The sequence below is a fragment of the Canis lupus genome, chromosome 11 (genome assembly GCF_048164855.1).
Source record: "Canis lupus baileyi chromosome 11, mCanLup2.hap1, whole genome shotgun sequence".
Lineage (NCBI taxonomy): Eukaryota > Metazoa > Chordata > Mammalia > Carnivora > Canidae > Canis > Canis lupus.
Window position 1 is genome coordinate 58,088,816 of NC_132848.1, and position 27,556 is coordinate 58,116,371.

Consider the following 27,556-nt stretch of genomic DNA (forward strand, 5'->3'; position numbering starts at 1 on the left):
TGCTCAAACCAAACCTGAGCTAATAATGATGAAAAGACTGATCAGAAGTGTGGCCCTACTATGCCCGTATTAAAAATTATCCATACCAGGCAGCCCGGGTGGCTCAGCGGTTTGGAACCTGCCTTCAACCCAGGGCCTGATCCTGGAGACGCAGGATCGAGTCCCACATCAGGCTCCCTGCATGGAGCCTGCTTCTCCCTCTGCCTGCGTCTCTGCCTCTCTCTGTGTTTCTCATGAATAAATAAATCTTTAAAAAAGTATCCACACCTGAGAACGGCCTTAAGAATATTTTCATTTTGTGGACAAAGAAATTGAGGCTCAGAGATACTGGATCATTTGTCCAACTGAAGCAGCTCCTAAATGGTAGAACCAGGATTCAAACACTGACTGCCCCCAAGGCCAACGCTCCCAGAGTGTGAGGACTAGGACAAAACCCGGGTAAGCAGGTGGTGGTTGACAAGCTGCAGAGAAATGCCTGGCTCCCAAGCAGGAGCTCAATGGATTTTCAACCCACTCCCTATTTATTTGCCCATCGAATCCTTACGCCCCATGCACACATGTATTTACACATGCTCCATTCTTTTTACCAACTTAGGTGTGTGGGTACCTACATACCAAACTTCTATTCATATATTCCTCTGCCTCATAGGAAGGACTTAAGCTCACATACGTGCAAGGAGTCCAAGGCCCACACTCGGCTCTGCTAAAAACGTACCCCTTAATACCCGCTCTAGGTCACAAAACCTACGCACTTGCATAGGTTGGTTATACAGCAGAACTCCACTCAATAAGGATATTTTTCCCCCCATTATTCAGGCAAATAAATTCAAGAGTTACCACGACTGCTGCCAAAGACATTTGGCTCTGGTAGTGGAAATTGGGAAGCAATGGCTGAAATGAGGTAAGAAAATCCGGGGCCAGAAGGTGGACGCAGAGCCCCCAGCCGCTTCTCCCAGGAACTTGCTCCCTTTGGGTCCGCGCGGCACAAGCCCCCCCCGACCCGCTGCCGCGGCCCCCGCCGAGCCCCGTTAGGCTGGAGCAGATGCGCACACCGCGGGGAGCTCGCTGGCAGGAGAGCAGGGCTCCCTCGCTCTATTTGAACGCCCGCTGCCGGGCTGGGGAAGGAAGATGGGCCAGAAACCGTGGAGAACAGCGACAGCCACGCTTTTTCAAGCAAAGACTGGTCGGGCCGGCGGCAGCGCCCCTGACTTGCGCGGTTCTCCAGCGGCGAAAACACGATCCCCTCCCGCCCGCGTGCACGCTCGGAGCCAGCTCCCGCCGACGTGGGCGCCGCCGCGGGGGGCTCGGGGCCGCCCCCTGTGGGGCCCCCCAAGGCCACCGCGGGCCTTCCTGGGGGCTCCGCCCGGCCCGACGCGAAAGGCCCAGCGCAGCCGCGCAGCCTCCAGCCCCGAGCGGCTCGGGGAGGCCGCCCTGATCCCCCCGCCGCGATCCCCCCGCCGCGATCCCGCGGCCCCGCCCCCTCCGCGCGACTGCGCCTGCGCGCCCCGGCTCCGCCCCCCACGCCGCTCCCCGAGGCCGCGCGCCGGGAGCCGCCGTCGCTTAGCAACGCGCGCGTCCCTCTCCGGGGGGCCTGGTCCCTCGTCTTCCCGCCGCCTCGGGTCGGGCCGGGGGAGCCCATGGAGCGGAAGGAGGACGAGCAGCCGTAAGTGCTGGGGCTTGGTCCTCTATTTCCCCTTGTGAAAAATAGTTCCCTCCTTCGGGGAGGGTGAAGTGAGACCCGAGGGGCGGCCCAGGCCTTCCTGCAGCCAGTAGTTGAGCGCTCACCCGAACACTTATTTTGGGTTGTTGTTATTGTTTTTGTTGTTTGTTTTTTTAAGATTTTCTGTTTGTTTGCTGAGCATAGAGCCCGACTTCTGGCTTGATCCCTAGACCTCCAGGTCATGATCTGAAATCAAGAGTCAGTCGCTCAACTACCGAAGCCACCTAGGCACCCCCTCAGTAGCTTTTAAAAAACACGAGTTCAGATTAGCATGAAACTTCGCTACGTGCATAAACGCTACGAACAGGATCCATAACCATGATCAAATCACTACTCTTTCTCTACTCCAGTTCTGTTTGTTTATTCATGAGAGAGAGAGGCAGAGGGAGAAGCAGGCTCCCTGGGGAGCCGGGTGCGGGACTCGATCCCAGCACCCCGGGGTCACGCCCTGAGCCCCCCAGGCATCCCCGTACTTTTTAAAACACCCTGTTTACGGGGCACCCACTGTATGTCAGGCACTTTACAGCATCGCCTGGCCCGACATTCAGGTCCCACGGAATCATCCGCTGCTTCTCACACCCCACACTTCGATTATTAGCAAATTCTGTAGGCTGTACCTTTAAAATACATCCAGAATTCCACTATCGACCCCACCCTGGCCCAACAACCAGCCTCTCTTACCTGGGTGTTGTAACAGTCTGGACTGCTCCACTCGCCTCAATACAGCAGTCTGAGTGGTCTTCTTTTTTATTTTTTTATTTTTTTTATTTTTTGCCAAGTTTGAGTTAGATCACTCCTCTATGGGCCATTGCAGTGAGAGCTAAGGTCCTTACAAAGGCCTGTGGGATTTTCACAACTGCTCCTCCTCCTTTATCTGGTCTTATCACAGCTGCTTGCCCTCGGGCTCCACTCTGCTCCAGTGCGCAGGCCTCCATCCTTAACAGTAATTCTCAAAGTGTGCCCCCCACCCCCATCCAACATCACCTGACAACTTATTAGAAATGCATATTCTGGGGATCCCTGGGTGGCTCAGCGGTTTAGCGCCTGCCTTCATCCCAGGGCATGATCCTGGAGACCAGGGATGAAGTCCCACATAGGACTCCCTGCATGGAGCCTGCTTCTCCCTCTGCCTGTTGTCTCTGCCTCTCTCTCTGTGTCTCTCATGAATAAACAAATAAAATCTTTAAAAAAAAATGCATATTCTTGCAGGCTCCTCACCACAGATAAACTGAATCAGAAATTTGGAGTTGAGCACAATAATCTGAGTTTTAACAAGCCCCCAGGTGATTCTGATGTATCCTAAATTTTGAGAACTGTCGATCAAGGTGTTACAGCTAAATATAAGGTGGCCAGGGATATCTGCCTCCAAAGCCTGTATTTTTGTAGAATAAGTTGTTCATAACATACATAAGAATCACCTGAAAAGCTGGTTGAAACAGTTTCCTGGGAACCTGCCTCAGGTTGGGATGGGGCCAGGGAATTTGTGCTTCTAACAAGTAACAATTGATGCCATTGCAGCTACTTCCAGGGCCACTCTTTGAGAAGCACCTAAGGACAGGTGCTTCTGTTGCAGTGCTTCAGCAGTTACAGTTCACTCTGCTAGAATGCGCTTCCTCAGATATCCTCTTAGCCGCTCCCTCTTTCCTTTTTTTCAGTTGCCACCTTCATAATGCAGCCTCCACCCTGTCTAAAAATGCAGCCTCTCTCCCACATACATGCATTCCTTTTTCCCATTCCCTGCTTTATTGTCCTTAGCACTTAACACCATCCAAAAGACTGTATGTTTTACTTATTATTTGATTTCTCATCTGCCTTCCCTCCTTAGAATGTGAGCTCTGCGAGGGTAGGAATTTGTGTTTCATCACTCCTGTTTCCTCAGTGCTTTGAGCAGCACCAGGCACATTAGTCAATAAATACCTGTTGAAAGAATGAATTATTCAACGTTATTGTCACATCTCTCTCAATAGCATTCTTGCCCTTACCATGAAAAGGAGGAAACCAAGGCTCAGATACTAAATGACAGAGTTGGGATTCCAACCCAGATCAAGTCAGACCCAGGTCAAGTCTTCACTGCCCATTAGTGTTTTTGTGTTTCCTTCTGGTAAGAAATTTCTATAGAATCATATAGTTCACATTTATATGTTAATCTGTAGCTGCTCACACCCCAAATACTTAATTGAACGAATGCATACGTATGTATGCAAGCATATGGCCACAGTCCCTTCTTCAAGGACCTGACGCCAGTACAAAGGCATTGCTGAGTTACAACCATAAAAGGCAGATGGAAAAAACTGATGTCAGAAGTCTATAATAAATCGATCATGACCTTTAAATAAACACTTATATCTCTGGAAAGGTACTAGAAAAAGCCTTAGAAGTTATTCACACTTGACCAGTAATCAGTTTTTCCAAACCTTTTACAGAGAGCAGTTCTGGTTGGGATGCAGGAAACCAGAATCCAAGGGTGCTGAATGTTGTTTGTAGGTGTATTGGGAGTATACAGCTCTCCTAGGCCAGACTAAAAAAACAATCCCAGCAGATTCACGAGAAATACGCAAATATTGTCATGGGACTCCATTGACCTGTGAGGAACAGGACACTTCCCCGGGGGGGCTACATAATGATGAAAGAAACACAGTCTTCACCTTCATGGAGCGTACAGACTAGTAGAGGGTATTTGTAGTGCTTACCAAAAACAAACCAAAAACTAGGTACATAAATTATAAATCGTGGTGTTAGGAAAGAAAGTGCCCAAATAGAGACCACATGGGAAAAGAAGGTGGGAAATCTAGGAAAAGCTTTTGAGGAAACAGCTTTTAAGCTGAGACCTAAATGATAATGGACCAGCTCATGCAGGGAGCTGGGGAAGAGCTGCCCAGGCAGAGGGACAGTGTATGTAAATGCCCTGAAGGGAAAAACTGGTGTGTCTGGGAAACTGAAAGCACACGTGCTGTCTGGGGAAGTGCAGGGAGGGAGGTCTCAGTGCATTTGAAGAGATTAGCTGGAGCTGGGTCAGGTGGCCTCAGTGTGATAAGGAAGCAGTATTCACTGTAAATGCAACACAAAGCCATTTGGGGGTTTTCAGCAAAAAATGACGTGATAGAAAAGATGGACCTGGCTTTGGTTTGAAGTAATGTAGGGGTTATGTTTTAAGGGCCAACACTAAGCAGAACTACTCACTTTCTATATAAATTTAGAATCTTATTTACTCACCTTCCATGGCTCAGGGCTTTAATTTTAAAAGCTTCCATGTTAGGGACGCCTGGGTGGCTCAGCGGTTGAGCGTCTGCCTTCTGCTCCAGGTGTGATCCTGGGGTCCCAGATGGAGTCCTGCATCGGGCTCCCTGCATGGAGCCTGCTTCTCCCTCTGCCTGTGCCCCTCTCTCTCTCTCTGTGTCTGTCATGAATAAGTAAATAAAAAATCTTTTAAAAATTTTAAGTAAAAAATAAAAGCTTCTATGTAAAAATATTCACATTCATGTATTTTTCTTTATTTTCCAAGTATGTAAGATTTTGAAACACTGCCTTTTATAATGTCTATCACTCTTTATTTAAAAGGAGAAAATTTCCATAAATTCTAAACATTTTTTAACATTAACAAAATCAATAATGTTCATTTTTGTACCAGTTTAGTTATTAAAAGCCAAAGTGATGAGATTGAATTGATTATTCTCAGACCGACACAGTGGTCTTTTCCTAAAAAAGGTAAATAATAGTGGTCATTTGGTAGCTTTTATTAGTTTGCCAAGTGAACTTTTAAAATTAAATAGCCATACTTGTCCTGGTAACTGAATTTACTAACTTTTTTGTTTTTAAGATTCATTCATTTAGGGCAGCCCATGTGGCTCAGTGGCTTAGCACTGCCTTCAGCCCAGGGTGTGATCCTGGAGACCCAGGTTCGAGTCCCACGTTGGGCTCCCTGCATGGAGCCTGCTTCTCCCTCTGCCTGTGTCCCTGCCCCTCTGTGTGTGTGTGTGTGTGTGTCTCATGAATAAATAGATAAAATCTTAAAAAAAAAAAAAAAAGATTCACTCCTTTATTTTAGAGAGAAAGTGTGTGTGTTTATGTGAGCAGGGGGATGGACAGGGAGAGAGCTCAAGCAGACTTCCTGCTGACCATAGAGCTTGACTTCTGGCTTGATCCCTAGACCTCCAGCTCACGATCTGAAATCAAGTCAGTCACTCAACTAACGAAGCCACCTAGGCACACCCTAAGTAACTTTTAAAAAACATGAGTTCAGATTAGCATGAAACTTAGCTATGTGAATAAACCCTACGAACAGGATCCATAACCATGATCAAATCACTACTTCTTTACTCCAGCAAATGAAAGTCTGTACACTGCAGTGGTATATCATTATGAATAATCATTATTAACACAAATCCTTTTATCTTTTAAATGACTTAAAATGAGAAGATATCCTTCCATATTTTAATAGCACAAGTCTCTTATAATTATTAACAAAGCCTAAATTGTCTTGACTGATACTTGAAATATATTTAAATTTTGTTTTATACAATTATGACAGTCCTGAAATGCTCATTAAATAAATTTACTATTCTATTTTTCAGAGAGCATAAAATAGAAGATGCTGGTATAGTGTATGTAGCTGAAAAAAAAGAAGAAATCAAACATGACAGCAAACCTGGAAAAAGTATACAACATTCAAAACCATGTATTGGGAGAGGACGTGTATATTATGCGAAATTCATTCATACAAATGCAAGAACACTTAACGAACCAGTTCCCTACATAGATCCCAAAAAAGGCCCAGAAAAGCAGGTTGGATGGATGTTTCTTATATACAAATACAGATTTAGATTCAGAAGCTGGTCTGCAGGATAATTTGGTCACAGACTATGTAAAGGATATGACATATCTCAGACTACAACTTTTTATAATCCAATACTTAAAAGCAGTAACCTGACACTACTCTCCCAGATAACCACTACATACAAACAATCCAAATAATCATTTTTCTAGATTGGGTCAGATTATAGCCACTCAGTAGTGCTTGGCAGATACTGAAGAAATCTATAATATTGTATTTGTGTCACATATTCTAATATAAAAATTTCCCATGATACTCTCTGTAAAATAATAGCTATCATTTATTTAAAATATATGAAGTACTAGTGATGAGCTAAGTGTTTTATATAAATTATATCCTTTAATCTGTACAACAGTTTCTAGGAGGTAGTATTAGAATATTTTACAGATGGTAACATACCGCAAAGTAAATGAAGATATCTGAGATTACATAGTAAGCAAATGTCACAATTATGATTCTGACCCAGGATGGTTGGTTTAGTCAAACTGCACTTTAATTCACTATCATACTAAATATATTTCATTATCTTGTTTCTTTATTTTTTTTATCTTATTTCTTTAAAGTTAGGTTTGTTGAGGTATAATTTATTCTATTAGCTTCCTATTCCTGATGTTACAAATTTAAAGAGTAATTTATAGCCACACCAATTTATTCTCCACATTTCTTGAGCTCAGGATTCAGTCTCATTGCCTATTAGCAAGGCTGGTTTCCTTCTGCAGGATGTAAGGGAAAATCCAGTTCCTTGTCTTTTCCAGCTTCTAGACGCTGCCTGCCTACCTTGGTTCCTGGGGCCTTCCTCTTCAAAGCCAGCAGCATGGCATCCTCAAATCTCTGACTCTCCTGCATTCCTTTTCTAAGGACGGGTGTGATTACCTTGGGCCCACCCAGATAATTCTGACTAATGTCCTCTTTCCAAAATGTTTACCTTAATCTCAGTGGCAAAATTTCTTTTGTCCTGTAAATTTATGTGTGGTTGTGATTTAACTTAACATTTAAATGGAGATTGCTTTTAGTGACCTGCTTTCATATCGGTAACATCCAACGTTCTTGTCATAAAAGAGATAGCATACCAGGGCACTGTGTGTGAATGGGAGATCTTCTTTGGGCAGGAATTAATGCAGTCAAATATGCTTTCAGATTTTATTTATTTATTCATGAAAGACAGAGAGAGAGGCAGAGACATAGGCAGAGGGAGAAGCAGGCTCCATGCAGGGAGCCCAATGTGGGACTCAATCCCAGGACTCCAGGATCACGCCCTGGGCCGAAGGCAGGTGCTAAACCATTGAGCCATCCAGGCGTCCCTCAAATATGCTTTAATGTCATGTAGTAAAACCTGATGTGGGCACTTTTAAGGCTAATTTGTTTTATAAACAGGCAATTATTTGAGATTTAAAAGAAATTCATAGTCCAAGCCTTCACTGGGGAAATAAGTCTGGTCCATAAATCCAGGTTTGTGAAGTTCCCATGTTTCTTACAAAAGTTAATGAATGACTCTGCTGAGCTCTAATTCCGGGCTGAATTAAAACCGAACTATTAATTGAACCCATCCTTATCTTGGAGATACTAAGGAAAAGAAGTGGGTTTGAGAATGGAGATGCAAAATGTAAAAAAAATCTCAAAAACTAATCAACTAATTTTCTCGTATTCCTAGTTTATAGGTGTCTTGAGAAAATGTTAGGAGCTGCTGTTGAGGTGGGGCGACATAGTAGCAGTAGGATCCTTGTTTATTGGTGCTAAAAGCTAAATGAGTCAGAGACCTTTAAAAGTTTGAGATGAAGTAAGAAAATAGGGAAGAGAGGCTGCTGGTAGATAGGAGTGAGGAGGTACAAAGAAAGACTGAAGATGCATCAGAGTTAAGAGTGTATCTGTTTGGGGCATGGAGTGAAGGTACTGTTCATATTTAAAAAACAATCTTAAGTGTACTCATTTCCATGTACCCAAGGATTAATAAAGAATACTCATTTCGCATATTTGTACCGTTTGTTCCTTTATTTAAGATGACAAGTTTCTTCTTAAAGGTTTAGGTTGGTTATTTTGAAAAAGTAACTGTATAATAGTGCTAGCTTTAATGCATGAGTGAAGAAAATAAAGTTACCTAATATTTAAAGTAACATATTTGCTCTCATGTATTTTGCTAAGATAATATCTTAAGAACCTAACACCAGATTGGTTGATTTTTCTTATTTACAAGATGTTTAAATGAGACAATCCCTTACACGGTTCTACCTAAAGCCATAAAATTGGGGGTGCCAGAAAAAGTAAAAAGGAGCTGTAGCTCAGTCACTTCCAGTCACAAGAGTTTGGTGGTCCTGTGTGTTTAAATATTGGTATTTTTTTTTTTTAATTTTTATTTATTTATGATAGGCACACAGTGAGAGAGAGAGAGGCAGAGACACAGGCAGAGGGAGAAGCAGGCTCCATGCACCGGAAGCCTGACGTGGGATTTGATCCTGGGTCTCCAGGATCGCGCCCTGGGCCAAAGGCAGGCGCTAAACCGCTGCGCCACCCAGGGATCCCAAATATTGGTATTTTAAAAGAGATTATACTAGATCATTATGTTCCAAAGTGTATGTTTCAGAGCATTGCCCCTGCCTATGTGCTCAATAAAATAACATTCCAAAGTCAGATACATTTTGGAAAAGCTGTATATTTAGATCTTAAAACTTCACAAGTCACATTTGTATGTAAAGGTGCTAAGAAATCCTGTGATAAACTTATTTAACTTATCTCAATATTTCCCAAATTTATTTAACTTTGGAAACCTCTTTTATATAACACCTTATTTAATATGCCACGGGGCTAGCATTCCACAGAGCACAATTTAGGAATAACTGTTATCAGGAACATTATGAGTTGCTTAAAAAGAGGTATTTTCAGCATTCCTGGTATCCTTAGCAAAATAGAGATGAGCATAGATACAATGTAACTCTAGTGTTTCCCATAACACTTCAATGTTTAAAGCCATTGAGCTCTACTAAACCGTGATTCTCTGTAAGGTGTCGAAAGTCCGTATTTCCCTAGGGATCCCTGAAGTATGATTTTGTGTCCCACAGATGACCAGGGCCAGCAGCAGCCATCCTTGCCAGGCTGCTGTGGACTTCTACCCACCACCTCTTGCATTCTCTTAACTGCCTTCTCCAGGATGCCCCAAGTGCTTTTACTACTTCTCCCAAGACTCTCCCTAATTTCCCAAAGAATAAAAACTAATGAATGTCTCCTAATGCATTTCTGAAGGCTTAGAGATAGCAGAAGTATCACAAAGACTGTCTCACAGTGGTTTCCAAATGCAGCTAAGGGGTTCACAGTATAATGGCCATGAGGTCTTCCAGGGGTGGGGGTAATGGGAGCCTCTTCTTCAGGAATCTCCAGATGTGTCCATACTATGGAGCTCCAACGACTGTTACCCTGAAGCAGGAAAGAAAACTACCCTTGGGCTAGAAGGGAAGATCTGCTTTCTCTGGGTCCAAAGTTTTGAACTGAGAGCAACTATCTGTTCAGGCAAAAACCCTTCCACAATCTGTAAGAGGTAGGCTGATCCCTGAAGCCTAGACAAAGCAGTCACAGTACAACTTTTCCCTGTTTGGCTTATTTCATCATACATAACTCATGTCAACCCCTCACAATCCACTTCAAGTGATGGTGGACAGCACAATAAATTTTTCTTCGATTTTCCCTCCAGCGTGAGGTGAAGGAAAAATAAGTTTCCACCTATCTCTTTAATCTTATAATCTTTTATGAGCACATGCTTGGACCAAAATGGCACGCACATGTGCACAGACCCATATACATTCTCACTCTTCCAGGAACAAACCAGACTCTTCAGGCAAAGGGCAGATTATCCAGAAATAGAACACATAAAAACAGCATTTTTTGAACTGTGGGATTTCATTCCGCCCAAGCGAAGCTTCATCCAATTTACAACACTAATCAGAATACTTCCACTAACTCTGAGGACTTAAAAGTTATCAGTCACACGTGAGGAAACATTGTTCATTATTTCCTTTATGTTTTGTGAAACTCAAGAGACCATTTTGGTAAAATTCTAAATCCACAAGAAACCTTTTTTTTTTTTTTTTTAAGATTTTATTTATTTATTCATGAGAGACAGAGAGAGAGAAAGGCAGAGACACAGGCAGAGGGAGAAGAAGGCTCCATGCAGGGAGCCCCATGCAGACTCGATCCTGGGACTCCCGGATCAGGCCCTGAGCCCAAGGCAGGCGCCAAACCGCCGAGCCACCCAGGGATCTCTCATAAGAAATCTTGAGAGATGAATTGATACCTCTGCTTTTCAGATAACTTTTGTTCAAGAAATAATTTAATGCTGCCAGGCATTTCCTAGCAGTTTGCTCATCCCAGAATCACTTACCCAGTAACTTGGGTGTTGGCAAAATAAGTTTTCTGATCAACAAGAGAAGATAATACACAGTGTACTCCTTAAAACCTTTTCATAAAAGATCTTTCTCATGATACCTAAAATCTCTTCATTGTTACTTCTGAAATAAATTAAGTAGGTTTGTGCTTATCTGGCTTTCATTCTACAGCAGATTTCATAAAGCCATGTAGCCCGGAATGAGGCTTGCACAGATGGGGGCAGGGCTCTGACTGGGACAGTTAATTTCCTAGCAGTTTTCTCATCTGTGAAGTGGGTGTATCTATCTACTTGCAGATTCGTGGTGAGGGTAAGTGAGAAAAGGCCTGTAAATCTGAGACCTTGGGGCATAATAAGAACTCTCATAACCGTGCAGTGGAGGAGGCCTGCAAGAAGCAGGCCTTCTGACAACAGTTAGATGTGACTATTTTCAGCCAGATAGTGAGAAGACACCATCTGTTTAGTAATCTGTTCTAGAATTCCCAGGATCGACATCAAGTAGTCTTAGTTTTTGTAATTCACCTTTCAGCTCATTCTGAAAAAATGAGGTATTAGCCCATCTCTCCTATTCTCCAAAATTCCCTAGTTCCTAAATTTCTTCGATTGCTGCAAACGTATTTAGTACCCCAGGTTTCAATTTGCCATTGGCCTGAAAACTGGCACTCATTTCAAGTTGACAAGTGAGGTCTAACTCTCTCCTCAATTAGTCAGGGCTCAGTTAGTTCCCTCTTAGGTTCATGTTCATCTTGTCTTTTTTCAGTTTGAAGATAATTTCCCTTAACGAAGAACCTAAAGCTGAGTAGCTCTTTCAGCTCTGAATTGTATAACTCTTCTCCAAATTTTTAGCCTTTCTGTGATTTCTTGATATAACAGAATTTTTTCTCCTAGAAAACCCTATTTTTGCAGCCTTTGGCATATTTCATGAATTTCTTCTAAGCTTCTTGACAATCTCCTGACAAGGTGACTCCATGAAATTATTTTTTTAATTTGACATTGTACACTTCTTTTATACATGCCTTTTTAGAAGGTAAGCCACTTTGGGAGCTGACTCCCTGTGGAGTCAGATAGATGTCTTCAAATGCCTTCTTACTTTTCTTACCCCTATAGCTTCAATTGCACTGTCAGGGTTTTACTTATGTAATCTAGTCTTCATCCCCCTTGAATCATATTTTTCAAGTTTCTGGCTACAAAATCATGGTTGATTTTTAGAAGCCTGATTTCCCTCCTCAAAGTCCAAAGTAGATGTTAGATTATACCCAAAGTTGCCTTCATTGTCTTAATAATATCCAGGAACTTCTAGGTGTCACAGTTGCCCCTTCCCAAGGTTGTCTTAGGTCTACCCGATGATCCAGATTTTTTAAAAAAATGCTTACTTAGAATTGGGTAAGTTTCCCTTGCTGTTTTCACAACTTCTGAGAGATCAGATTCTAATATGTGCTAATGGAGAGTATATCAATTCTCCCTTGCCTGGGTCCTTAAGTCAGGTTTCACTACTCAAAATTCTGTAACATTGGAGATATCTTTCCTAAGAGCAAAGTTTTTCAAACTGAGGCACTAGTGGGTTATAAAGCAATGTGGGTTGCAACTAGCATTGTGAAATGGAATAGAAGAGATAAAGGATAAAATAGAAAAATAGTCAAGTGCACTTAATGGAGTAAGAATAAATATTGTCTTGTGAAACTTTTCATTTTATGTATGTGTATACATTGTGTCTTCTTGCATGACAAAATATTTCGTGGTGTAGATCATGGACTGAAAACTATGAAAACCACCATCTTAGATGATAATACATTATTTATATTTACCTGAAAGTATAGAATCTGATTTTTTAGATTAAATCAAGCCATATATATATACATACATGTGTATACATATATATAAATACAATGGTAGTACAAAACATAGAACTATAAGTACTTGGTTGATTTCTACCACTCCATCTGTTGATGGAAAGTAGTTTAAGAATTTAGCAGCTATGTTTTAGCTAAAAATATGTGATAATTCACTTTTAAGTACCTTTTAAAAATTCAGTCTTTGTAAAACTATTCCTAGATTTCAGAATTCCATTTTATGCTAGAATATCCAATAACTTATTGAATCAACTTATTGAACATTTACAGTCATCAAGCAGCTCATGAAAATGTCCTACAGTATCCAATTTTGTGTTTCCAATTTTTTCCCCATAAAGGGTGACTGGTGGTCACATGGTAAAGGACTGGAATATCCCTTCCAACCATCTTATGACACTACAAGCACCCAGAGGAGTGACTTTCAAAAACCAACGTGTCCATTGGTTTTGCCAGTCAAACACAGCAAGTTGCAAAAGGCTTCTTGTGGAATAGGTAAGATTAGCTGTGATAAAACCTCCTTCGCATTTTCTCAGGTTACTGCTATCAAATTAAGATGGATTAGATATACTGGTACCTCCTGAGAAAATTACCTCGCTATAGGAGTTGAAAACATACATACAGCAAATGCAGTCCTTGACAACTTTGTTCTTTATCCCTTCTTGGTGGACAGCTTATTTCCAAATGTATTTACTGCAACATAATAAAAATTGGCTTGATCATTGATAACAGCCTCCAAGTCATGCAACCTAGTAGCATTCTGCTCATTACTGCCACCAAATTTTTAAAAGTGTAACCACTACAATTGTAGGCAATACTATATGGCAGTATTTTTCTAAGTGTACTCTGAGGGACATTAGTTCCTTATGTTTATAGATGCTGCTCAAAAAAAGGGGAAGTGGTCAAATGAGATTTGTAAAAACTGAATTTATAAAGTTAAACAGATTTAAGCCACAGAACTCTTAAAACTCTTACTGTAAACACAAGCATAATGCATTCCAAGATGAGGAATAAAGAATATTATGTTTTCCCCACTTATTAACCACCTCATCCTTTTTCTAGGAGAGTATTTCACATAACTGGTATCCCACAAACCAATGTTACATGGACTATTAAAACATTATTAGATCTATTTAGTTAAGTCTTAAAGAAGTGGACAATCAAGTCAAAACAAAAATGTATTTACCGAGTACCCACCCTGGTCATCATTCCATGTAAAAGTTCATAAGCTAAATTTCACATAATTTTCTGAACATGACAGTATGTCCACTGAATGGTACACAAGTAAACAAAGGGTTACTTTTATCATTCAACAGTCCCTTACTTAATTTGAACCTTCAGGCCTCTGTGATCTGGCCAGTCTAGTTAAGGTTACAAGGGTAGGGGGTAGATTGAAGATCAGAACATTAGAAAATGGTCATAGTCAGCATGATTTCCACCTCAAGGGCAGGAGTTAATGGAGAGGACGGTTAGGTAAACTGTAACATGGTCTCTTCTTCAGAAAGGTAATGATGCTTGCGCTTCCGATTCCGAATGGTAGACTGAACACAGACATCTAAATGCCCCTCCTCCCAAGACTCTATTAAGTGATAGTAAAACCATCAACCCATAAAGATGAAGAGAGTGGAAAGAAGAATTTCCTGTAATGTGGAAAGGAATGAAAACTTGTTGATGGATTAGCAAGCAAAGAAGCAAGGGCCTAGAAAAGACAGAGGGAAAAGCAGCAAAGAGCCAGTCTGCCTGACAAAACCCCAAAGTAGCTGGAGGCTCAGCCAGCAGGCAAAGCAGAAGGCATGAATGAATCCAAGGGGAGAATCCAAAGGGCAACCTGAAAGTCTGTCTTTAAAAAACCACCCCAGGGATGCCTGAGTGGCTCAGCGGTTGGGCGTCTACCTTTGGCTCAGGGCCTGATCCCAGATTCCCGGAATCGAGTCCCACACCGGGCTCCCTGCATGGAGCCTGCTTCTCCTCCCTCTGCCTGTGTCTCTGCCTCTCTTTCTGTCTCTCATAAATAAATATAATCTTAAAAAAACAAAAACAAAAAACCCACCCCAGTCAGGAACACTACTCTGTCAACATTAAAACTAATTGAGCCCAATGTCCCGGCCAGATAGTCAACTACCACACCAGTTACCTTTTTTGTAATTCAAGTTGATCTCTTGTCCTATTCTTAGTTTATGAATGGACAGCCAAAGATTACAATTATGCCAAATTATCTTTTTTAATGTATGGCGGTTAAAGTTAAGGAAACATCACGGAATATAAAGCAACAACGACAAAAAAAAAACCTAAAAAGTGTAAGAGAATAAAAGCAAAGTGGAGAATCCATCTGGGAGGTCCAACTTTTCTGAAGCTCTAGAAGAGCAAAGAATAAAATTGAAAGTGCAGATAGTTATCAACAAAACATTTATTGAGCACATACTATTTGCTGGGCACTTTATGGAACTTCCTAAATATTTACTTATTCAATTCTCATACCAACTCTAAGGAATATATTAGTATGGTAATGTTATTAATACTCTCATTTTTCATATAAGAAAGCAAGCATGGAGTTTAAATAATTTGCTCAAGGCTACAGAGCAAATAACTGATATTTGAACTCAATCTACCTGTAATTAAAACCAGTGCTCTACACAGCCTCTGGAATAATAAGAACGTTTCCCAATATAAAAGAGAGGCATTAATGGAGCCTACTGAGCACTTCCAAGTATGAAGGGATAAAAGATACAACCTATACATCATTATGAAATTGCAAAGATACAATTATAAAAAGAAGGTTCTATAAGTTTCCAAAAAGAGAAAGAAAAATGTCACTATCTAAAAAACAAGAATCAGTATGGAATTAAGCAGCACCGATACAAAAGCACAATGGAGTTAATGTCTTTAAAGTTTCCAAGGGAAAATTTTTTTTACTTACAAAAGAGGATTTAACAGAAATACTAGAACCAGTCTTTTTCAAGCAGCACCAGGCTTTGGACCCAGTGAGAAAGAAAAGTAGTCCTAGCACAATATTTGGCCCTTAAATGAATAAAACGCATATAATTATATTGTAAATGCTATTTCATAGTTTTCAGCTTTTAGCATTATCTTGACACAGTATGGAAATTTTAAATGTTGTTACAGAACAGAATTATTTCATTAGCCTTAACAAGAAAAGCACAGTTGACAGAAGATGGGAAGTAGAAGAGAAAGGTGCTAATATCTTTTTTTTTTTTGCTAATATCTTTATTTAACTTAAATACTCAAGAAAAACTACTCAAAGTAGATGAAACAAAGAATAGAAGTTTAAGGTTGAAGTCAAAGGAACTAATATAAGAACCAATTTATCTCTTTAGCCCTAGCCTCTTTGCTGAACTTCAAACTCCTATCCAGCCACCTACCTAACAATCTTTGCTTGGATAGTTAATGTCCTTTCAAACTCAACATGGCTGGGATAGAACAGTTCATCTCTGCCATTCAAACATATCCCCTGCTGGTTTACGTCTTTTCCATAAATGCCACTTCTAATCCCCCTAAGTTTTGATCACCTAGAAGCCATTCCAAAACTCCCTACCCTCTATATCCAATCCATCAGCAAATCTTGACACCCCTATCTCCAAAATATACTCCAAATCTTTTTACTAGTGTTGTAATGCTCCTGTTACCCTGCTTCCTCTCTTTCTCCTTCAAAAAATGTTTTCCACACCATTGTTAGAAGGATCTTTTAAAAACACAAATGATACTGCATTCCTCCATTAGATGAGTTACTTCTCATTGTCTGTAGAATCAATTTGAAATTTCTCACCATGGCCTACATGGGCCCATTTAATCTATGGACTCTATCTCCTATTGCTCATGATATCATGATAGGGCCATTTCAAGAGTGGCATGTAACTTAGGCCAAGGAGGTAGAGAATGTTTTCTGACAGTCATGGTTATTTCCAAACCAATTTATGCCTGTGTACTTATTTCCATAATTTACATATTCTTGTAAATTAAAATCTGAGTACTAAGAGAGTTTCTATAATACATTCAAAGTCGAATACTTTGGAAAGGCTTGCCAAAAGGTCACTAAGTTTTTTTTTTTTTTTTTTTTTTTTTTTTTATTTACTTACTTAGTTGAGAGAGATAGAGACAGAGACAGAGAAGGTGAGCAGGGGGAGAGGCAGAGGGATAGGGACAAGTAGATGCAGGGTTTGATCTCATGACCCTGAGAACATGACCTGAGCTGAAATCAAGAGTTAGATGCTTAACCAACTGAACCACCCAGGTGCCCTAAAATATTATTAATTTTTAAAAGTGATAATTAGGTGTGGACAAAATCACTATAAAAGAGGAGGTGGAGTGAATTTCTTAAATCTTAAAGGTTTCTGCATTCATTTTATTTCAAATATGTCTTTAAGTTTCCATTCTGTTTTAAAGAAACAAACTAGGAAAGATACATTAGGGGTGAGGTTTGCACAAGAAACACAAAGTGCAATTCCAATCCATGGGTACTTCCACAAAGGAAATGCATTACAATAAAAATTTGGTGAATGAACTGGTTAAAATAAAGTATCTAAGTTTAGTATATATAATTCTCTATGATTCTTTAATTTTTTGGGTAAGTAACCAGTCAGATCCCAGTTCTTTCTCATAAGGAATAGTTGCTTCTACTTCTACCATGGGACATAGTAGAGGATAAGAGCAGAAAGCTAAGTTTTGTTCTAGGATGACCAGGCAAGGCCCAGCCATTTCATAGAGAGACACAAGACACAAGCCCCCCTGCCCCACCCAGATCAATGCCTATAAGTCTGTTCTATTGAACCAGTCGGTTTTTTCCCAGAGTGAAATCTTCCAAACCTCTATCTGGATCAGGGATCAAAAAGTCTGGAATTTCTCAAATAAGTCCCCTGTTGGCAGGTTCTCCTTGTCCCATGCTCCCTGCCCCAGAGGTGTCAGATGCCTCCATTTTCTGAGCCTTACTGGGTGGGACCCCACCCCATCCCCACAAGCACTTATCTTCCAGTTTTTTTGTGGTCTACTCAAGTTCATTGCCATTTAACCATCTGCTTTCCAGTTTCCAAATTTGCTAGTATCTTTGCTCTCATTTAGTTCCCTTTTTTCCTAAAGATTTAAGCTTTTTAACATCTTTACTATCATTGTACTAATGTTTTGGGATGGAACGGGAGGAAATGCACATGTTGAAATTGTTATGTTTAACTGGAAATCATGGTCACCTTATCACCATCAATATTCGCTCACCTTAGAATTTAATATTGGTTTAGCATTTAATAGTGGTTTGATCCTAGGCTCATTACTTAAATTTCATCATTTTATTCACTCAATTCAAGAAGTGGGAATAATAATCCCTACTTAGGAGGATTATTAGGAGAAATAAGAGATATGTAAAGTGTCTACCACAGTGCTTAGTACATAGTAGACAACAAATGGAAAATATTTCTATTATTAATTATTGTATTGTATTACATTAGGTGTTTAATTGGAATTTAGCATTGGAAACCAGGTGTAGAAGTCTCACTTTTTCCTTCCTCACCTTCCCTCCCCCTTCACCCAACCCTCCTCCTGCTCTGCCTCCTCCTCTCTCTGCCTCTGTCTCTCTGTTCTCTATTGGTGTTCCTCATTGCCAAAGTCATTGTTGTGTCCCAGATGATGCCCAGACTCAACAAAAAAATTTATTGATTAGTTTAATAATTACATATTATTCAACAGATTAAAGACATAATGTAATTTAAACTAAAACACATCACAATATACACCTGCAATTTATTCACATTTTGAATAGTGCTTGGATACTAGTGAAAATAATTTAAAAAAATATTTTAGTGTAACATTTAAAAATATGTATATTCTAGATTTTACATATATGTGTATATATTTATATATGTATGTATATATATGTATATATATATGTGAGTGCATATACATACAGATATAGAAAATATGTATGTAAACATGCATCATACCAATTAAAAGTCATCTCCTGGTCATTCTGTTCCATCAGCCCACTTAATTACGCCTGGTCTTTGGCATTTCAGCAATGTCATCTTGTGCTGATAATGAAAGTGCCCTTTATTCTTGTACCACCACCCAATTTCCTGGCTTCCATCCATAGTCACTTCAACAAATGGCTGTGCTCCCATCATATCTGAATCACTACAAGAATAAGTGTTCACTTTGGGTTTTATATAATAAAACTTTATAAATTGAAAGGCTGATCTAATTTATGAGGAACGTCATACTTAAACAAAACTTTGACTCTTTATCAACAACCTGATATTTTAATGCTTTTGTTTTGAATTGCAAAATCAGATTATCAAAAAAATCGATTATCATCAAAAATATATTTTTTTAAGATTTTATTTATTTATTCATGAGACACACACACACACACACACACACACACAGGCAGAGACACAGGCAGAGGGAGAAGCAGGCTCCATGCAGGGAGCCCAATATGGGGCTCGATCCTGGGTCCCCAGGATCAGGGCGTGGGCCGAAGGCGGCGCTAAACTGCTGAGCCACTGGGACTGCCCCAAAAATAATTTTCTAAAGTGGATTTTAGTTTGTGTTCTGCTTTTGCACCAAGATGTAGCTTAATGATTTCTTTCTAGAGTTATGTTCAAGCTTTTTCACTATATTTTGAAAATTTATAACATTATCTTTTTCATTAATAATACTTCTCTATAAGATCAAAATAAATACTATTTAGAAGAATGGAGTTTCTGATAGAAAAATATGATTGATGAATGTTTTTTTAAGTAGACCCAAACAGTTAAGAAAATTTCCCAAAGTAAAAGTTGCTGAATTCCCACCAATACAAGGATCAAGTTGTGTGTTTGAATAAATCCTGGCTTTGTTGATAAAATATAGATGGCTGGACCCCAACTTGTTTGGCGTATCCTTGCTTAGAAAATTTCTATTTTAATTAGATCAAGTTTCCAAGAAACAGAGAGTGGATTTCAAACATTCTTCATAGGCTTTGCTTTATGTTTTGTAATCCTTGTGTAACAAGGCTTCTTTTAAGTAATTACTTTGGGTTCAATTTGAATTCTGAAGTAGAATAACCACTAACGACTTGAATATCTTCTTTGATGTTTTCCTACTTAGATGTTCTTCACTACTATGGCCTTCTTTAAAAGTCTCATATACTTGAATAAATGAATATGGTAGTTATGTCTAATTTTAATAGATATAATGTCCGGGTAAGGAATTTCTCTAATAGCTCAGATTTGTTTTCTTTCCTTTTATTCTTCCCCATAAAGAAGTGGGTTTTTTTTTTTAAGTTATTATTTTTGAGATTCTGGGAGGTTCTAGATCACTATTTTAAAAATATTTTAATTGATTTAATTGACTTCTGAAGTATTTGTTTCTTTTTATTTTTTTAAGATTTTATTTATTTATTCATGAGAGACATGGAGAAAGAAAGAGAGAGAGACAGAGATACAGGCAGAGACACAGGCAGAGGGAGAAGCAGGCTCCATGCAGAGAGCCTGACACGGGACTCAATCCCAGGACAAGATCACCCTGGGCTGAAGGTGGCACTAAACTGCTGAGCCACCCAGGCTGCACATTTCTGTTTCTTTTCTTTCCTTTTTTTTTTTTTTTTTTTCAAGATTATTTATTTATTTATTCATGAGAAACAGAGAGAGAGAAAGAGAGGCAGAGATAAAAGCAGGCTCCATGCAGGGAGCCTGCCACGAGACTCGATCCCAGGTCTCCAGGATCAGGCTCTGGGCCGAAGGCAGTGCTAAACTGCTGACCCACCCGAGCTGCCCACATTTCTGTTTCTTAATTGTATAACAAGTCACCCCAAAATTTAGTTGCTTAAACAACCATCATTTTATTTCTCTTGATTCTGTAATTTGGGCTGGGCTCAGCCAGGCAGTTCTTTGGCTGGTCTTGGTGGTGGGCACTTGTGTGGCTGCATTCACTTGGCAGATCACCTGAAGACTGGACTTGACTGGGAGGCTGGAATGACATGTGGTCAACATGTGGTCCCTCCATGTGGGCTTTCCAGTAGGGTTGTTGAACTTCTTAGGTAGCATCTCAGGACTCCCCAAAATGCAGAAACACAAACTGAAAGGTTTTATCAAGGTTTATGCCTGGAACTGGCAGAGTGTTACTTTTTCCACATCTTGTTGGTTAAAGCTAATCACAAAGCCACCCCACATTCACAAGGAGGGGACTGTGCACAGATGAATAGTGGGAGACCAATAAACTAGGTCCACTACTGTCATAGACTACCACAGCATCCTTAAATTGTTCTCCCCATGAGAGTTTAGGAGTAGCCAACTCTTATATTTTGTCTGAAAATGTCTTTAAATTGCCCTCACTCAAATGAATGAAAGTAAAGCTGGGTATAGAATTCTGGGCTCATAGTTATTTACCTTTTACATTTGGAAGGTATCATTCCATTGTCTCCTGGATCCTACTGTTACATCAAGTCTGCAGGAAGCCCAATTGTTAATCTTTTGAGAGTAATATGTTTCAGTGTAAGATTTTTAATGTGGAAAGGGGGCTTTGTATACAGAAAGAGTTATTTATAGTTACTTATGATTTAAATTAATATCACAGATTGAATATTATAAATGAAAATTTATTCCTTAAGCCCTTAATTTTTAAATACAGTTTCACTGTAATTGCAGGGCTGTTGGTTTTCAAGGATTCTGTACAGGTGTGGGGAGAGAGACATGAAAACTGGGCAAATTAAAATGCCACAAAGTTTGCTTTCACTTCTGAGATTAAGCCATTTTTCTTGAATAAATGTCCCTTGGATCGTTGCAAGCTTTTGATTAATTTCCAGAGTTCTGAAAAAGTTGATTTTGATTATTTTTTTCCAAGTGTTCTCATCATTATTACAGAGGAGCACTTTTCACAGGTTCTTACTGCACTGTTCCTACTAATATCCTATCCCTTTTAGTTTTCAGGTTAAAAATGTCTCCTCACAATCTCACTATTATCTTTGTGGCACAGACACTTCATTGAACAGGAGTCCTAAACGTTAATGTAAACAAGTTTATCGACTTTTCACCTATGGATTGTGCATTGGGTGTTTATGGAGAGTTTGTCTACCTTAAAGTCACAAAAACATTCTCCTATATTTTCTTCCTTGCATTTATAATGTTGTTGCTGTGGATTTTGATATAAATCTGCTTTTTCCTCCTTTGTAAGTAACCTACATTCTCTCTCTCTTTTTTAAAAAAAAAAATTATTTATTTATTCATGATAGACAGAGAGAGAGAGAGAGAGAGGCAGAGACACAGGCAGGGGAGAAGCAGGCTCCATGCCGGGAGTCCCACGCAGGACTTGATCCCGGGCCTCTAGGATCATGCCCTGGGCCAAAGGCAGGGATCCCCACTATTCTCTTTTTGAAAGCATTTAAAGGGACACCTGGGTGGCTCAGCAGTTGAGCATCTGCCTTTGGCTCAGAGCAAAATTCTGAGGTCCTGGGATCCCATTTCAGGCTTCCTGCATGGAACCTGCTTCTCTCTGCCTGTGTCTCTGCCTCTCTCTGTGTGTGTGTGTCTCTCATGAATAAATAAAATCTTAAAAAAAAAAAAAAAAGACTTTATTAAGTTAAAAAAAAAAAAAAGCTAGCATTTAGAATTTTCTTTGCCCCAGATGACCTTAAATTTCTCTATAAAGTGTCTCGGATGTGAGTTTTCCCTTACATACCCTGCAGGATAGGGAGGAGAGTGAGGCAAGAGAGTGACTCAGGATGCAAAACAAGGAGGCACTCACTCCCTATGTAAATGCCTCCTTAAATTGTAAGCATATGAGTTTCACTTGTCTCATCTTATTCCTGGACCTGCCATCCTACGTGGTAATCTGTGAGCCCTTTCAATCTGAGGTCTTTGATCTTTGTCTAATTCTTGGATATTTATCATCATTCTTTCCTTTTTTTTTTCTTTTTAAGAAGGCTCTACACCCAACATGGGGCTTGAACTCATGACCATGAGATCAAAAGTCATGTGCTCCACCAAATGAGCCACTCAGGCACCCCATCACTATTTCTTCAGCTATTTCCTTCCCTCTGTTTCTTTATCTAGGTCTCCTAAATTCTACCATCCATGTCTTTTAGCTTTTCTATTATATTTTAATTTCTTTATCCTTTATTGCTGCCTTTTGGGAGTTTCTCAGTCTGTCTCATTCATGAGTCTTTTTGTTTATCTCATCTTTTTCAATTCAGCTATTATATTTTGTTTGATTTCTGACATTTATGTGATTCTTTTTTAATGGCCTCTTCTTGCTTCATATTAAAAATGCCTTCTGTGTCTTTCAGGGTATTTGTTATGCTTACGTTAAATTCTTGGAGTACCAGTTCTAATTATTCTGCTTCACATAGTAGATGTTTTAAATTTTGTTGTCTTTCTTTACAATGTCTTTCTTAATAGTATCTTAGGTTATGTTCCCCAAGAGGAATCAACAGCCCTGTGGGGGGAAAATGTAAGGACGAGGGTCTGGCTTTTGTGCCTCTCAGTCAACTTAAAGGAAAGAAAATGAAGGTCAGGCTGGAGAGTGTCAGACCCCATAAAACTGACCTTGACCATTTCCATCTGCTGTCACTGTCTTAGGCCAGTCCTCTAGTCAGAACACCATCCCTCCTCTCCACTTTAAACTCTTAAAAAGAGGCATCTTAAGAAAAGACAATCTCTTGATATTTTCAATCTACCAGCACTAATGGTTGCTGGGGGAATGGTAGCAGAGGAAATGCCCAAGGGGGCAGCATGCACCCATTTTCACCAGCTCCCTACTCTAGAGGGACTTCTGTGCTGTTTGAAAGTTACTAAGTTAACAACAGATGGCTAGCCAGTTGCTTCCAGTTTCTTGCCCCTGAGGCAAGCAATAATCTTCCCAAGGCAATGTGTGGGCGGAGGCTGTCAGGAGATTTAAGAAAACCTCTCCCCCACCTATTCTCTCTTGGCCATATCTGACCCTCCTACCCTCCAGCCCACACTGACACTAACCCTTCACACCAGTCCACTAAAGTCTTTGGGTTTCTCACAGTCCATAGTTCCTCAGATTCATGCCTCTTCTCTCTTCTACAGTTTTCCCTTTCATTAGGATACAAAAGAACTGGCCCCTTGCCTAGTTTTAAAGACCCTCTCTAATTTGATCCCAGCATCTTTCAATTCTCAAAGCAAATCATTATCCCCATTTTAGAGAGAAGGAAATTGAATCTCAATGAAATTAAGTGATTTGTCCAAAGTCACACCACTAGGAAATGTGGTAGGGCTAGAATTTGAAAACATGTCTATCTTATCCCAAAGCCCATGCTTCTGTTACTCCATTAACTCCATCTGATTAATGACCGAATTTAGAGCTGTTTGATTTTATTCAAGAATCTATCAAACCATGTTTCTAAAAACACTAATGTTCTGTGAGCTGGACAATGGCATTCACCCAAAACCCAGTTAGTCTTTTCTCAAATGGTAGAAAAAATATGTATAAGTTATGGTTAGATTTTTCTCAATGTCAGTTGCCCATACATTTTTAGTAAATCTTTGGCACCTGCTGTTCTTTTGTGCATTAGCAAATCCTTAAAAAAGGTAATCATTACATAGAAAATGCATTTTGAGTAAATGATCTCAATTAGAATTCAAAAATATGTTATCAGGGAGAATATATACGGAGAAATATGTTAGTAAATACGTACTTATTAAGTGTTCATGAATTCAATTCAATATTCAGACATTGATATAAACTAATTTTACCGGCAGGAATGATGAGTCTTTAAGTATTTGTATATTACATGATATGAAATGGCAATCTTTTTTTCCCTGATAGCAGGGAAAAAATGCTAACATAACCTTGCATGTTAAAAGTAAAAATAAAGTGAGTTTTAAAAGTCATTAAAAATAAAAAAAATAAAATAAGTCATTAAAAATGTGAAACAGAGAAGAACCAATAGAATGAATCCCTATATACCCATCACCTAGCTTGAAAGATTATTTAAAAGTGATTTTCTAAAGGGTTTAATAGTCTTACAAATTTTCAGAATGTCTGTAAATGAGAACTGAAAAGAATCACATGTTCAACTACAACTACAGCAGCCCTGGAGTCTTCCAGTTCATTCTATTAGTGCCATTTGGGAGCACCTTATGCATAAATTTGTAATAGCCTTTCTAGTAGTAAATAATAGGTTGACAAATGAATTATACTTATATCTTTCCTAAGATTTTGGTTGGTATCTATGCAAGAGACCTATCTAACATACTTTTGAAGCCATTGTTGCATTAATATTAGTTTTAGAAATTACTAGTTATTTCCATATGTGGGGCTAATTCAATTGTTTTCCTTTGGTTCTTTTCATGGAGAAAAGATGATGTATCCATTATATTTACCCATACTTTAAAAAATGTAGTTTTATTAGAATTTTTGATAAAGCATGATTCTGAATATTGATTATATTTTCATGTACAAATCTAATTTTTGCCCTGACTTCACAAAATCTTTTTCCTCAGTTCCAATTGCCTCTCCTGATGTATCAGCAGAACTTCAAAAGAATTTTATAGAGCACATCTCTTTTTTACATCAATATGATGCTAGGAAAATTCCCAATGAGCCCATCCGGGGAAAGGTGAGAGTCTTCAGAATCAATTATTTAATACTTTAGGCTGGGACAGATTTATGGTAGTACATTAAGCCTTTCCAGGTCATAGCCATCTTTCTAGAGGTCTATTTCAACAAACTAACATGGTTGTTAGGGGGATAAAGTCTCAACGACATAGGTAAAATTAAGGAATGATATCATAATTTTGGATCACAGTCTTTGGAGTTTGGTTTCAATTACTACAATCATTCACTTAAGGTAATATCAAAGCAGTTTTATAAACTGTTGGATATGCTCATGTGGGTGTGGCAGGGAAGTGCATCTAAGATTTACAAAGCCAAACATAAATCTAATAGTTGCTGGATTTTTTTTTCCCAACTGCAGATGTCTGTTTTGACATTTTTCACTTTAATTTTTTCATTGAAACTAATTGACAAAATAAAAAATAAAAATAAATAAAAAACTAATTGACATTTGGGATACAATCACAAATCCTTAGGTCTGTGAACTGTAGTTGCCTTTGTATCCATGGCAACCTATAGAGTAAGAAATGAAATTTGATAAGAATAGTCTTATACAACCCAGCTGATTGATAGAAATGTTGAGAATGAGAGATAAGATGCTGCTTTTTTGATTTTCTGCTTTTCCCTCTTCGTTTATTTTCTGGCACACCCTATTTTATCATTGATTTAAAAGTTTCACTAATAATTATTATGCTGCTGTCTTCAGTTTTAGACTAAGGTGACAGTCAGTGATGTGGCAGAGAAATAAGTGCCTGCCTCGCCAGAACTTGAACTAACACATGAACTGAGTTCACAGCTGCATCTTCCAGCAACTAGTGTGCCCTGGTTAATGTCAACTTTGTTTTTTTCCTTTCCAGCGACATGGAGCTTTTGTGCAGGCAGAGATAAAACCAGGGAGTAGGCCAATAGTTCCTAAGGGAACAGAGGTATTACGGAATGCTCTGGGGTCATGCTCATCAGAACAGTCCAAAAAAACAGAGAAAGGAAACTCAGCGGAAAGCAAAATGATCTCACCAGGTCTCTGCCGACAAAATTCCCCAGAGCTGCTAGAGACTGAAACTCACTTATCAGAAACAGACGTGAGAGAGGCAGCCAAGGCATGCCCCAGAAGTCCTGAGAGAAGGGAGAAGGTTGCAGACATCTTCCAAATAACTGCAGTAAATGCTCTTCTCCCCAGGCATGATCGTTTAAATCCACCAATAAAAAGTCAGGATAAATCAGGATAAATTACCTTCTTCAAGACAAAAATCTAATCCTTGGAATGGAGAGAAATTTCAGAATCATACAAACCCTCACAGGTTGCTTTCTCTTATATCAATAACCTCAAAAATTCTATTTACATAAATGGGAAAATGAAAAAAGACAATTAAAAGGCACCAAAAATTTAAGAGTGGTCTCTAATGAGTGGTGGATTATGAGACTTTTTTTTTTTAAGATTTTATTTATTTATTCATGAGAGACACACACACACACACCCAGAGAGGCACAGACACAGGCAGAGGGAGAAGCAGGCTCCATGCAGGGAGCCCGACATGGGACTCCATCCCGGGTCTCCAGGATCAGGCCCTGGGCTGAAGGCGGCGCTAAACCACTGAGCCACCCGGGCTGCCCGAGACATATTTCTATATTATTTATAAACAAAACAATTTTGTTTTGCACAAAAATGAACATAATTAACAAATATAAAACTTTTAGAGGAGAGGTCCTATGAGATAGTCATTCTCTGGAATCAAAGAAGGGTTGGAATTTTGGCTCTACCACATATGAGCCATGTGACCTTGGGTAAAGTACTTAACCTCTCTAGGTTTCAGTTTCCTCATCTCTAAAATCAGGGTAATAGCAACTTTCCAAGGTTAGTGAGCAGGAGATCATGTACATCGATCAGTATGTAACCAATGTAATTACATTATCACTATTACTATAATGAAAGTTTCGAGTTAAGGATAATGTTCTCTTATAACCTTGAATTTTCTCCTTATTCTAAAACTTTAGTCCCTCTGTATACAATTAAGAGTGTGGGGGATCCCTGGGTGGCGCAGCGGTTTAGCGCCTGCCTTTGGCCCAGGGCGCGATCCTGGAGACCCGGGATCGAGTCCCACGTCGTGCTCCCGGTGTATGGAGCCTGCTTCTCCCTCTCCCTCTGCCTGTGTCTCTGCCTCTCTCTCTGTGTGTGTGACTATCATAAAAAAAAAAAAAAAAAAAAAAAAAAAAAAAGAGTGTGAAAAGTCTGA

At 39.6% G+C, this 27,556-nt stretch overlaps 1 protein-coding gene and 1 long non-coding RNA gene across 6 annotated transcripts in view; one reads left to right on the forward strand and one right to left on the reverse strand.

Annotated features, from left to right (window-relative positions):
* Window positions 1-27,556, reverse strand: part of LOC140600235 (uncharacterized) — a 90,474-nt gene that overhangs the window by 40,854 nt on the left and 22,064 nt on the right. For 4 of the 5 annotated variants that reach the window (XR_012003452.1, XR_012003453.1, XR_012003450.1 and 1 more), the window contains exon 2: window positions 4,934-5,117. This is a non-coding gene — a long non-coding RNA (uncharacterized lncRNA). Of the gene's footprint in view, window positions 1-4,933; window positions 5,118-13,360; window positions 13,461-27,556 lie in introns of all 5 variants that reach the window. The other variant, XR_012003451.1, reaches the window with a different exon arrangement.
* Window positions 1,534-26,713, forward strand: CIMIP6 (ciliary microtubule inner protein 6). Its single transcript, XM_072768359.1, has 5 exons — window positions 1,534-1,663; window positions 6,292-6,502; window positions 13,109-13,262; window positions 25,214-25,329; window positions 26,183-26,713. The coding sequence occupies exons 1-5, from the start codon at window positions 1,638-1,640 to the stop codon at window positions 26,549-26,551; spliced, it is 876 nt and encodes a 291-aa protein (XP_072624460.1). The 5' UTR covers window positions 1,534-1,637; the 3' UTR covers window positions 26,552-26,713.